General features: G+C 33.7%; 1 protein-coding gene across 1 annotated transcript; it reads left to right on the top strand.

Annotated features, from left to right (window-relative positions):
* The first annotated feature begins 8,225 nt into the window (after nucleotides 1-8,225).
* LOC113298074 (AP2/ERF and B3 domain-containing transcription factor RAV1-like) lies at nucleotides 8,226-9,885 on the top strand. Its single transcript, XM_026546735.1, has one exon. The coding sequence runs from the start codon at nucleotides 8,536-8,538 to the stop codon at nucleotides 9,697-9,699; it is 1,164 nt and encodes a 387-aa protein (XP_026402520.1). The 5' UTR covers nucleotides 8,226-8,535; the 3' UTR covers nucleotides 9,700-9,885.
* The last annotated feature ends 2,385 nt before the right edge of the window (nucleotides 9,886-12,270 follow it).

Here is a 12,270-nt window from a genome sequence, read left to right on the forward strand (position 1 = left end):
GCTGCCAGCATGCTCGATAATTAACTTCCAATGTTATTATATTTTGGAAGTGCCTATTTTTCTGCTCAATTTGAAACAACGGTCAGCATTGATGTTTTAATAGGAGTCCATGCCGGCACTCCATCAGGGGGAGTATTCCGTGGTGGGTGAAAAGTAACTGCCGACATGATTTTATTATATTTACGGTACCGACTATAAATTTAAATTTAAGGGATATTCTTAGTCAGCATGGTAAAAGTATGAATGTCATGCATATTGGTTCACTGTCGGCATTGTAGTCATACTTTCGCCACGCCGACACTGAGTTTTTCAGGTGTAAAAATGGAGAATGCAAAAAAAAAAAAAAAAAAAAAAAATCAAATTTCAACACACTAACATCTGTACCAAAGTATTTGGAGAACAAAAAATTATTTTTTTCTTAAAAGAAAAGGTTTAAACTTCAAAAAAATAAATAAATTAAATTATTTTTATCAAAAAAATTAAAAAATAGTAGTAATTTTCTAAAACAACAGGGAAAATAATATTTTTTAATACAAGGGAAGTTTGACCATTATAGAAAATAACTGGATAAGGGGCTCTGAATTTTATTTAAAAACATCTCTATTTGGCCCGAAGTGAGGGAATCCCTTTTATGGCCCTTTTTTTTTGTAAATTGTACAATAGCAAATATTTGTAATTTGATAAAAATATCGGAAATGGTTATTATTAAAAAACCGAAAATGCCCCTCCCTTTTAGTCCAATTATTATAACTCCTTATGTATCATATTTTTTTAGGGGTATAATTAGCAAGCAAACTAGAATATAACGTATCTAAAAATCGCTGTCTTGGAATTTTACAAATTTTTTCTCGTTAGAAAGATTTTAAAGAGATCTGCGCAATGAGTACAAACAACAATATCAAATTTAGAATGTTTACGAAAAATTCGGAAGTGTTTATCTTTTTAGGCACAACTTTCGAAAATTGAATGCATAACCGTTATGCAAACCACCACAAATGATGCATAACATTATGCAACCATATTTTAGTTTATGCATCAACTAATAAGACGATGTATATGCCTAAATATATCATTCCAACAAAAAAAGATGCATAACGAATTATGAAGTTATCACAATGGATGCATAACAGTTTATACAATTGTATTTTGGTTCATGCATCCACTAATTTGGTTATCCAACCACTAAAACGATGTATCTACCTCAAAAATAATATTCCGACAAAAACATGATGTGTAATACATTGTGTAATCAGCGTGTTTCGTTTTTCTTCGATCGGCGCTACCACCATGACAGCCGTGTTCCAGTCTTATTATCATATACCCACTTAAAACGCATATACCTTAATTACGCGTTTTAGAAAAATCTCAGAAATCTAATTTCCAAGAAAAGAAAAATACTAGGAATTTTGTGGCAAACTAACCAACACGAATCTGGCTTTTTCTAAAATTTTAACTTTACCTCTTTGGATAGGCTTTTTATATTTACAATAATCACAAATATCCAAAGGTACCAGAAAGTTGTCCTTTATAAATGACAAGAAAAATCTTCTCTTTACTAATTCCCAAAAGATTAGTACTTTTTGTGATTATAAGAGAGAGTATATTGTACGGATAATACTAATTTATATCCATCAACAATGGCTGGACCTATAAAATCACGTGGTAGTTCTGTCGACGGACTTTAGAGGCTTAGGCCTTGATATATTTTTTATTTTATTTTTTCCAATTTATTTGTTTTTTTGTTCCGGCTAATTTAGGGCCTATGCCAACTATTTGGGGCCTGTTACTAAATGACACAATACGACATTGAAGTAAAATGAAATACCCCTTAACCCAATTATTTTTTTTAATAACTAATTTAACCTTGATTGATTAGTGGTAATTCAATTTATTAATAGATGTTTAATCTTATTAATTTATAAATCAACTAATGTTGATTCATCGCCAAAACATAATAACTTATTTGTTTTTCGAAAACTACCCAGAGTCGGTTTACGTTCATACACTCATAAACCGATTCTAGGTTGGTGTTTCACTATTCACGAAGGATATCCAGAATCGGTTAAAGAATGCATAGATAAAATATGATTCTAACAGTCGGGTTTTTCTAGTCACATATAAACCGATTGTTTCACATAACCGATTTATGTGAACATCCACATAATCCGATTGTAACAAAAAAAAACATACAGAAAACGGGGTATCTCTTCCATACCATAATCGGTTTATGTGGGCATTAACTTTTACTGATTCTGGTTAAATTTGCTTCGAACTGAAAACACATTTAGGACAATCGGTTGACGTGCTCATGAACATCGACCGATTGTCATAGGAATCGGTAAATATGGACATGAACGTCGACCGATTATGTTAAACACAATAACTCAAGATTGTTTGCAGTTTTCAATCTTAAATAGATAAATCAATCACAAGTACAATAAAGAAATATGGATTGCAACCGACGATGTTTAGTTTGATTTTTTTTAATGGATGATGAAATTTCCTTTAAATCGATCGATGTTGTTAGAATTGATTGATGAATTTGAGTTTGAATTTGAAATGATTTGAATAGGTTTTGGTTTTGGAATAGTTTTGAATTTAAAAGGATAAAGATTATGATTGAATTTTAAAAGTGAGGGTACCTTAGTACTTTTACCTAGTTTTGTCACGTAGTGATAGGCCCCAAACTAGCCAGGTTTTTTTTCTACTGGAATCTTATAACATAGGGGCTCTAAGAATTTGGTTTTGAGGACTCACAAGATGACAAAATCGGATTATCAAATAGAAATCAACAACACCTCTTATCCTACTAGTTTTGTTACGAATGCCCCCGATTAATTAGTGTGAAAAATAAGATTAACTAAACTTAGTAATATTTGTGATTAGGTTAGGCTAATGGTTTGATTTATAATTAGTATTTGAAAATCATAAATCAAAGTATTTTGATTTTTTTATGTTTTTTTAGAAATTGAACTTACGGTTTGGATTCCTAACCGGAAATACAACATACGATTGGGATTTCATACTTTTCCAACCATAGACAAAGTCAGAGCAACTTATGGTTGAGAAAATTATGAAAAATAACCACTTACGGTAGGGGGAACTTTGATTTTGATTTTTTTTAAAATTTTTTACATACAGTTAGGTTTTTTAACGTTAGCACTATATACGGTTGGGAGTTCATATTTTCCCAACCGTAAAAAATTTCTACAGCTGGAAAATTAATCGTAAACCAATTCTACAGTTGGGAATTCATATTTTCCCAACCATATTCAGTTCTGAAACTATTTATTAAATCCCTAGTGTTTTATTATAACACACGCGTGCACTGCACGTGCTTACTTAACTAGGTAGTGACGAAAAAGTTAACGTAAGGGTTTTTTACCTATTAGCGATTTAAAATAAGGTAATGCAACATAGGTATTTGTTTTTTGGCGTGTGGGTGGAAGGGGGAACACATAATCCCCCATATATTATTTCCAAAATTAGCAAATATAAATTATAATCCAACTCATAAATTCATTTTTCCCGTAGAATGACAACTAAGATTATCAAGCACACATCCATGTACTTTACTAACATAACAACTTGAGATATGCAAACCTCTAGGATTCGATACCAAAATAGATAGTGAAAAATCAATTTCCAGGATATTTTATTGAGTAAGAAAGGAATATACTTTAACAGTAAGATATTAGAGTTTGATACATGTTCAATCACTATGTCGATACTTATGAACATTCCTAATCTAACTCGTGTACATCTCTATGTTTGTAGAAACCTGAAGATAACAGACAAGTCAGTCGTAGTCAGGATCGTTCATGGGTTAATCCTTGCATGCCACAAGGTATTGGTCCTAAACTTAGGATCGCTCATGGGATCAGTCTTAACTCCATATTTCAACTACAAAGCAAGTTGCGTAGATTCACTTCCTTAAATTTTGTTTATGAAATTGTTCAAACATAATTCCAAAATTTGGATTTATCCGTAAGTTAAACATACAAAATAATAACAAGTTATCAATTAGTGCAGTGTCGAAAACACGAAGTGTGTAAATAAACCGTATGTTGTAACTCTGTATACTTAATGTTATATAAACAATTATTTTATTATCATTCCTTAAGATATTTTGATCATAGGATAACGACCAAGTCAACAATACTAAAGTCATTATAACATACTTAACTCTGCATGTTATATTTTCAGTGAATAAAGACTCAAAAGAACAAAAGATAGCAACTGAATAAATCAAGTCTATAGTTACTAACCACGAACTGAAGGATGATGCTTCGTTGTCTTCGACAGTCTATAGGTCTTCATGAGTACTGTAAAAAGTCTCAACATTTCTACGTTCCTAGTCTAACCTAATGAAGTTAAATTTATTAATCGACTCAAGCGACTCTGAGGTTTGGGACAAAAATTGACATACCAACAGTTGGTTGGTTTAACCAAGCAATGCTCTAACATCCTATGTATCCAGAGATCAAATTTTAAGATCCGTTAGGTTCCAACTAATCTAATTCAAACTCCCAATGGCTATAGAAATCATCTCACGTCACCAAAATCACAAATCACCGCATCTCTTTTTATATAAAAAAAATAACACTTTAGGAAAAACAATGTTGAAAAATTGTATCATTCAAAATATTTAACTCTTATTAGAGCATTTTGTGAAATAGAAAAGAAAACAGATGGAAATTTTAAAAACAGGAATACCAAATTTTCCACCTCCTGTTTTTGATAGATTTATCATTTTGGGTGGTAAAAATCCCAATAGACGTCTTCTAGGTTGAATTAGATGTAGATTTGGTACAATAAAGGTTGATATGAAGAATTTTGTTCATTATGTCACTAAGATTCACAAGTGAATTCGAACTTATTGTAAATTTTTTTGTAAAATACCTACTTTTTTTTATCTAATTCCTTTTATTTTTGTCTTTATTTGTTAGTCTTAATTTATGTTTTATTGAATGTCATATAATGCTAAGAGACATTTTTTTAGGGATATTAACGTTCAAGTCAATAAGAACCGAACATGATCAATGATGAAACTGTAACACAATTTGAAACCAAATTCCATAACATAGGTTAAAATTCCTGTCCAACCCCTCCTATCCCTCTCAACGTAACAAACCAATTTCCAACAAATCAAAGTGCAATCACTTCCCTTCTCGTACCTAGCTTTCAACCCAGATGTACGTTCAACTTCTTTTCATGTGACCCAAGTTACTAACTTTGACCAAAGTCTGAATTTGAACATTTTTCCCATGGCTATTCCACTTAAAAACCTAAATCAAGCTATTAGACAATTGTTGTTAACAAATCCTCCTATAAAAAATATCGTCACTTCGCAAGCGTCCCAATCAAAGAGGAGATCATCCAAGAGAAGCCAGCAACAACCACTCACATTTACCATATACACGATACCTTAACTCAATGTTCAATCATGAATGATGGTGGTTCTAAATTTTTTGAATTATTTTATAAGAAAGAAAAAAAGTAATGGACGTAGTACCAAATTCTTTCAGAGTTACGTCAAAACACAAGGGCATATGGCTCGTCAAAAACAAGATATAAAAAATAAAGCAATCATGGATAAGGATGTTTCAAATCTTTCTCCTATAACTAGAGCCTAATATTCATACGACAACAAATTCTTGCAAGGATGGGTTTTGGTGCGCATTCTCAATATTTTTTTAATTCTATTACCGATTGATCTAACACGTTCATTTGTTTACTCTTATTTCAAATTTAATTTATAATTTGTACTATAATAATTTATTTAATTATTTTTTGAAAATTAATTTAATTTTTTTATTCACATAACTTAATCTTTATTGTATTAAACATTATTTCAACATTTCCCAGCTTCTGCTTTTTACGTTCAATGACTTAGAAGTAATTCATTAACACTTGTATCTCAGCTAATTGACTCAGAAACAAAGAAGTGACATTCAAGGAAAGTTATAAATAACTTTCGTACTATCATAGATGATAATTCTTAGAAATAAGAATCTTTACAGATAAACAAGGCATGTTAAAAGCAGATAAATTAAGATGGTTATTAACTCGTAACAGGAAATTTACGGTTAATTCTCTGTATAATAAATTACAGAATCCTGCTGTAGATGACAATTCAAATGTAGTTTCAAATATCTGTCAGGTTGTTACCTTCAGTATTTCTTTTTTTGGAAACTTAACATATCACAAAGAATCAAAGTTTTCCCGTGGAAATGCATTCATAACGAATTACCAACTATGAACAAATTAGGATACACTGTTATTGATATCAACATAAATTTTGTGTTCTATAATCATCCATGTGAATCATTAAAACATCTTTTCTTTGAGCACAATTATGTTAAATCAGTATGGATGTTGCCTCCAGTGATAGATATGAACAATAATATGACTACATATTCTTCTTTCTTGGAACTATATTCAAATTGGATTGCAGGTATAAGTGTGAGTAGAGTTCTAGATAACATAGTTATTGAAGTGATGGCCACAAAGTGTTGGTTTATCTGGAAAGAGAGATGCAAGAGGATATATCCCAGAATAAAGCCAACACTAGTCTCCAAACCTCATTAGCTATACAAAGACATCTTAACTTTTGGTCTCCTCCAGTAAATGATTCAGATCTTTGTAATGTGGATACTACTCATCAATTGACTAGTACCAAATTTGGAAATTGTAATCCTAGTTTCCACCATCTACAGGGATGGACAACACCTCCTACAGACCATTTTAAACCGAATTTTGTTGTATCTTGGAAAAGTAAATTGGTCAATTCAGGATACATACTAATTTTTCGTAATGCTATAGGTGAAGCTATCACAGCTAGATCTGGGACCATTACTGCAACCAACCCTAAAGAGGCAGAAGCTCTAGCACTACTTGGAGCTACAATATAGGAAAAAGGCATGAAGCTTCAAGGTTCCTAGATTGAAGGGGATTTTCATAGAATTATGAAGTTTTCGTCAAGAAGAAACAACATGGTACAATGGAGAAATCAAGCAATCGCCAGTGAAGCTGAGAAGATACTGGAGTCGTTTAGGAATATTACGGGTTTCATGTTTAATCATAGGGTGAATAATCAGGCAGCTGATGCAATGCATGGGTAAAGGGGCATGGAAGCGGAATTACCATAAACTACAATGGATAGTTATGCCTAACTAGCTTTTTCAGTTCTTTTGATAGATAGGATGAACTTAAATCTGATGTTAATCGTGTAGTGATATCACATGAACATAGTCATTGGGTGATACCAATATTTCAATCACTCTGAATGAAATAAGAGCAACCAACAGAACTGCTTGTCTCCTGTAAATCTGTTATTTTGGTTTACGCGAAGTTTAAATATCAAGAAAAAATCTTCCACGTTCAATGTTATTAGTGAAAAATGTGTGTTTTCATATATAAACTTAAGCGAATTATGGATATCGAATGTCTGACCCAATCAAGAACAAACTTTGACTCTATCCGCCAAATATTTTTGGATACATGTTGAATATGCGGAATTATTTTCAAGCCCCACAACGGTTGTCTTTTCCCAAAGCTTCGTCGGAAACTCTTCGCACCTAAACCTTGGTTGTTCATACCGCTTGGTATTAGAAACATGATGGAGACAAATATAAGATTTAACTTCTTTAGTCATATAAAACAAACTAAAAAATCTTTTATCGCATATGAATATTGAAACCCTCCTCGCTTATCTGACGCCCTCTGCCAATCACCAAGTTGTCTGGTGGTTGGCATGCTCCCTCTCACTGCGGAGGTAGGGGTTTGAACCCTGTAATTGCTGAAATCCACTCCAACTTAAAGAATTTGGATGTAGTTTAGAGACCACTAGTCTAGGGCATCAAAAAAAAACAGACCCCCTCCATCAGCAACGTTGTGCAAAAAAAAATAAAAATATTAAGACCTCAAGAAAAAAGAGGCCATCAGAGAGGGATAAAAACAGGATGGGAGGGAGAGGACCATGCTGATGATGATGGTCAGACTCATCATCTGCGGAAGCAGCAAAATTCAGGGGGGATGAACTTAAAATCTCTCATAATAAAAAAGTCTACAATACTCGTGTGAATCTTCATCAACTTGCTCTTTTGTGTGTGGGCCCAACAACACATAACCCCTAGCATTTAATTTTTAAATTTTCTTATTTCCTAAAACTAAAACTATAATAGACCCAACCCCACATCTCCCATTCATTCAGCCATGAATCTTCCTTCCCACCATCCTCCCCTCCCTCTCTTCCTCTCCAGTTGACCCACACCTATACCAACACCAAACCCATATCTCATTTTATATTAGCTTAAAATTACCCTATTGCTGGTTGCTCACTTAGTTTAGTTTCCTCCCTATATATACAAATCTCAAACCTTCAGCCTCTTCAATTCATCTTAGCAGCCTCCTCCTCCTTTCTGTTCTCTATTTCAGACACAAATATATTTCTTTATTTTTCTGCATCTTGTAAGTTCCTCATTCTGTCTCTTGAACACAAGGTGTTTGATTTTTATCCCCAACTAACAGAAGATGGAGAATAGTTGTTGCATAGATGAGGGAACAAGTACTACAGATTCAGTTTCCTTATCTCCGAATACGACAAAGCTCGATTCATCATCAGACAAGAATTCTTCTACGAAACTATGCCGAATGGGCAGTGGAACAAGTGTTGTTGTAGATTCCGAAAGCGGGGCTGAGGCAGAATCTCGTAAACTGCCTTCATCTCAATACAAAGGAGTAGTTCCTCAGCCAAATGGTAGATGGGGTGCCCAGATATACGAAAAGCATCAGAGGGTGTGGTTAGGGACTTTTAATGAAGAAGAGGAAGCTGCTAAAGCTTATGATATCGCGGTACAGAGGTTTCGCGGTCGAGATGCCGTCACAAATTTCAAAATGAATGTTTTGGAAGAAGATAACATCGAATACATTTTCTTGAATTCTCGCTCCAAAGCTGAGATCGTTGATATGTTGCGTAAACATACATATAGCGATGAACTAGAGCATGGTAAACGTAATTACACTAGCACTGTTTCAGAAAATGCAAGCGGAAGATATTTGGGTTCCAACGGGACAGGATTAGGATTAGGATTAGACCCAGTTATATTAATGAAAGCTCGTAGTCATTTATTCGAAAAGGCAGTAACACCAAGTGATGTTGGTAAGCTAAACCGTCTAGTTATACCTAAACAACATGCCGAGAAATATTTTCCTCTAGAAATCGGAACCATTTCCAAGGGTGTTTTACTGAATTTTGAGGATAATGAAGGAAAAGTTTGGAGGTTTAGGTATTCGTATTGGAACAGCAGTCAAAGTTACGTTCTTACAAAAGGTTGGAGTCGATTTGTGAAGGAGAAGGGTCTGAAAGCTGGGTGCGTCGTTAGTTTTCAAAGATCAACCGGGCAAGACAAACAGCTTTACATCGACTGGAAGCCAAGGATTAATAACGTTAATCCTGTTCCGGCAGAAATCATGACGGGTTTAGCTCAAGAAGTATTAAGTGTTAATAACCCAGTACTACAAGGTGGGCAACAAGTGGTCAGGTTGTTTGGGGTTAACATTTTTAAACTGCCTGTTGTTGTTATGGATAGCTGCAATAGTAGTAAAAGGAGGAGAGAAAATGATCAAGTTGACAAGTCATTGTCATCTTCTGCAGAGTATCATTGTAAGAAACAGTGTGTTGTAGGAGCTTTATAGCATTTAGTTTTCTCTGTTTCTTAACGTGTATAGTATGTTATTATTTGAAAAACTTGGTGGAATTAGATAGGAAATGTCCATGAAAGATGTCTTTATATGGCAACTTGCAGAGGTACTGTTAATACTATAAGACAACAACCAAAAGAAATGAATATTTAATACCATTTTCTGATTCATTTATTTTTATTTTTATGTTCAAAATATTTCCACATGTACTTTATAATAATTTTAGATTCTTAACAACTTGCTATATAATTTTTTTATATATATATACGTACGCAACATCTTATTAATGCACGCAGAGATGCAAGTTGGTAGGGCGAAGGCCGACACAACAGACAGAAGATGACTAAGAGCCAAGTTTCTTTTCTTTTTCGAAGGATGGCAAGTGGAGTCCAAATCTTCTTTACTTTTAAATCTACTTTTGATTGGGTTGAAAAATAAATGTTTGAAATTTGAATAACATCTGTCACTAACCTGCTACAGTGTGTTCATACCAAGGTAGTGAAAGCGTGAAGCTAAGCATGACTAGTTTTTCATTTTTAAGAAGCGATGTGTATGTTGAAGTTGAAGGGTCGATTCATGGTTGATGTTTAAAGCGGATGTTTTCTTATAAATAATATTAGTCGTTATTAGTAATTATAATATTAAGAAAGATAATATTTATATAAATATAATACAAGCCAAGTTATTTTTAGAAACAGAAACGTGGCGCAATAGTTCACTCTACTTAAAGTAAGTTGGATATGGGGGGAATGCGTTGACTTAATCAAAAGTCTCCATCAACTAAAGGAATTTTCTGATTCACGGAAGATTCACTTCCAAACTACGACTCAGAGTGCTTTTTCAAAACTCTTGAAGAGAAGTGTACACTTCGAAACATGAAGCGTACACTTTTAAAAATCACGGTTCATACAATTCAAGCTATGAGCATTTATCAATAAAACAAATAAATTACTATAAGAACTATAAAGATGTAATTAACACCCAACGCTCACGTGGTTCGGTATGATCATATATTTCTATAGGAGAAAAATTGTTGGTTCTTATTTAGACGAAGGGTTACAAAATTTCTTGGGATTTTATCAGCTCAAGAGCTCCTCAATCTCTTTGCATACACTTTTTTTCTCAAAAATTATCAACACCTCTCTCACTAGTTTCGCCTTGAATTCATAGGCACAAATATTAATACAACCAAAATTACAGTCCAAAGGATGTTTATCTTTTATTTGTTATATTTTCATCGGGAGGCCAGGACCCGATATTTTATTCCATCCCCGATATATCCTATACTGCTCATGATATTGGTTCGTCTCACTAGTATCCAAGTAATGCTTAAAAAAAGTATCCAAGTAACCGGGTCTCACCTTACTCTCCTTCTCTGCTCTTTACCAGTTGCATTAAGTGTTTTGTCTCCCTTTTCAAACTCAGCCGCTCATCCTCTCTTCTATTTTCCACGTGTCTTCGTATCCTTTACTGGTGGTAGATATCTTGGATGAAGTGTTGGACCTAGAGTTCCAATCCGGTACTTCTTCCTTCCTTACTTTTATAGCCCTCCTTCTGAGATGCTTCCATATGTACTTAGATATTTTGCTAACAATTAATAGTCTAGGTACCAAAATCCATTTAAGAGAAAACATCCATCACCATGTAATTGGAACTCCAAAGGCCCAAACAAATTGCATCGTATCCATCAATTAACCGTCATGTTCATGAATTCCTTGTTAGTTTTTGTTTGATTTTAAAAATTATATCTACGAGTATGTGCATTGTTTCTTAAAACAAGATTTTTATAGAAAAGAAAACCATTTAATATTTTTTTAAACATATAAACCAAGAATATATCATGTGGTTACATGATAAGTGCATTATGTCACTAGCTTGATACTCTAATTCATTGGTTTCTTGTTAGTTTTCATATCATTATGACCAGATATTGTTTGTTTTTGAGTTTCTTAGATATTTTGAGGTTGTCTCTATTGAGGTTTTGTTCCGTGAAGATTCCAGAACTTACCGGAACGTAACTTGGGTGTTTCCCAAGTTATGTGGTTTCCTAGTTTAGGATTTCCTAATTAAGGTGCGAGTCTATTTTTAGGAGTTCTAAGACTTGGGGAGCAAGGATTTGTCTACTATGTACGAGGGCTTATATTTTGAGTAGAAATTCATTCTCTTGTAGAATCCTATCTTTGTGAGAGTGTTCGGGTCACGACCGTTGTGTCCTACAATGGTTGGTGATGGGGGAAAATCTATGTAAGAATAGTGACTTGTGCAAAGAGCAGGTATGGGATCAATCTAGGGTTCATATGGGAGAAGCTAGAATTCATGATGTTCTTCATGTACTTGTCTAAAGTTGAAGAAACCATGGCGGTGGAGGTTTATGGAAGAAGAAAAAGAAGAAGAAGAACAAAGGAAGAGGTAAACTCTTCGTAATATGTCTTATTGTTTCTAACGTTTAGCCCTAATGGGTTATATAACTAGTTGACTATATGATGTATGCCAATATAATAACTTGTTATGATAATGAAGATTCTCAGGGTGGTTTGGCCGTGGACGTAGCCTGCAAAGGTGAAC

Source organism: Papaver somniferum, chromosome 7 (genome assembly GCF_003573695.1).
Source record: "Papaver somniferum cultivar HN1 chromosome 7, ASM357369v1, whole genome shotgun sequence".
Classification (NCBI taxonomy): Eukaryota; Viridiplantae; Streptophyta; class Magnoliopsida; order Ranunculales; family Papaveraceae; genus Papaver; species Papaver somniferum.